The sequence below is a fragment of the Cebus imitator genome, unplaced genomic scaffold (genome assembly GCF_001604975.1).
Source record: "Cebus imitator isolate Cc_AM_T3 unplaced genomic scaffold, Cebus_imitator-1.0 Scaffold121, whole genome shotgun sequence".
NCBI classification, from domain to species: Eukaryota; Metazoa; Chordata; class Mammalia; order Primates; family Cebidae; genus Cebus; species Cebus imitator.
The window spans coordinates 1,113,781-1,114,949 of NW_016107436.1; the positions used below are offsets into that span (position 1 = coordinate 1,113,781).

The following is a 1,169-nucleotide window of genomic DNA, read 5'->3' on the forward strand; positions in this document are numbered from 1 at the left end:
ATATTAGAAAATGATTTAATTAGATTTAATTCAGACTCCCAACCATTAGTCTGAAGAGGTAGAGACATCCTTTGAAGCTCTGGAATAAAAATTGGGTGGAATAGTGGATATGCCTTACACATACTCAACACTCAGATATTTGCCATTTTTGCATGTTTACGTCTTGAATTATATTTTAAAATGTGTTTTAATAGTATCTCATTTTTTAATTAAAGATTATACCATCGCCGAAGGCACGGAATCCACTAGTTACTGTCTCTGACTTGCAGCGTGTTACCCTGAGACCTAACTCCAAAATATTATCAACTCGAGTTACAAATTTCTTAATGTAAGGAACTGCACAGTGCTATACTCTACTACTACTTAAAAGAATGATATTGTTGTACAAGGGCCTAAAAACAGGAAAAAATGACTTTTTTTTACTTATTTTTAATGTTAAAAGTTATATATGCTCATTATAGAAAAATTGAAATCTACAGAAAAGTTTAAAAAAGAAAACAAAAATTATCTAAATAATCCTAACATTGGAGATTGTCATGGTTAACATACTGCTGTTTATTATTCTAGTCTTTTCTGGGCATATGCTTTATTGCCCCATTTAAAGATGTTGTTTATTATAAAATGTGTCATTGATTTAATAACAGATTTTGGGAGAAAAATATTCTATCAAGAATTTTAGGATAGACGTGATGGCTTATGTCTGTAATCCCACCACTTTCAGAAGCCAGAGTGGGAGGATTGCTTGAGGCGAGGCATTTAAGACCAGCCTGGGCAACGTAGTGAGACCCTCATCTCTAAAAAAAATAATTAAATTAAAAATTAGCCTGATGCAGTGGTGTGTGCCTGTAGTCCCAGCTACTTGGGAGGCTGAAGCAAGAGGATCACTTGAGCCCAGGAGGTCAAGGCTGCAGTGTGAAGTGACTGTGCCACTGTACTCCAGCCTGAGCAACAGAGAGAGATTCCATCTTGAAAACAAGAAAAATCCTAAATGTCTCAAAACAAGATTTTATCTATGAAATTTACATACAATGAACTGCCTATTTTGAAGATGTCAAAGTGATACTTTAAGTTAATTTTCAAAAAGATGAAGAAGCCGGGCGCGGTGGCTCAAGCCTGTAATCCCAGCACTTTGGGAGGCCGAGGCGGGTGGATCACGAGGTCAAGAGATC

The 1,169-nt window shown here is 36.1% G+C and overlaps 1 protein-coding gene across 1 annotated transcript in view; it reads left to right on the forward strand.

The window, feature by feature from the left end:
- PRR11 (proline rich 11) overlaps positions 1-1,169 on the forward strand; it is a 33,048-nt gene that overhangs the window by 27,550 nt on the left and 4,329 nt on the right. The window contains exon 6 of the mRNA XM_037742441.1: positions 210-328. Coding sequence (XP_037598369.1) covers positions 210-328 — 119 coding nt within the window. The remainder of the gene's footprint in view (positions 1-209; positions 329-1,169) is intronic.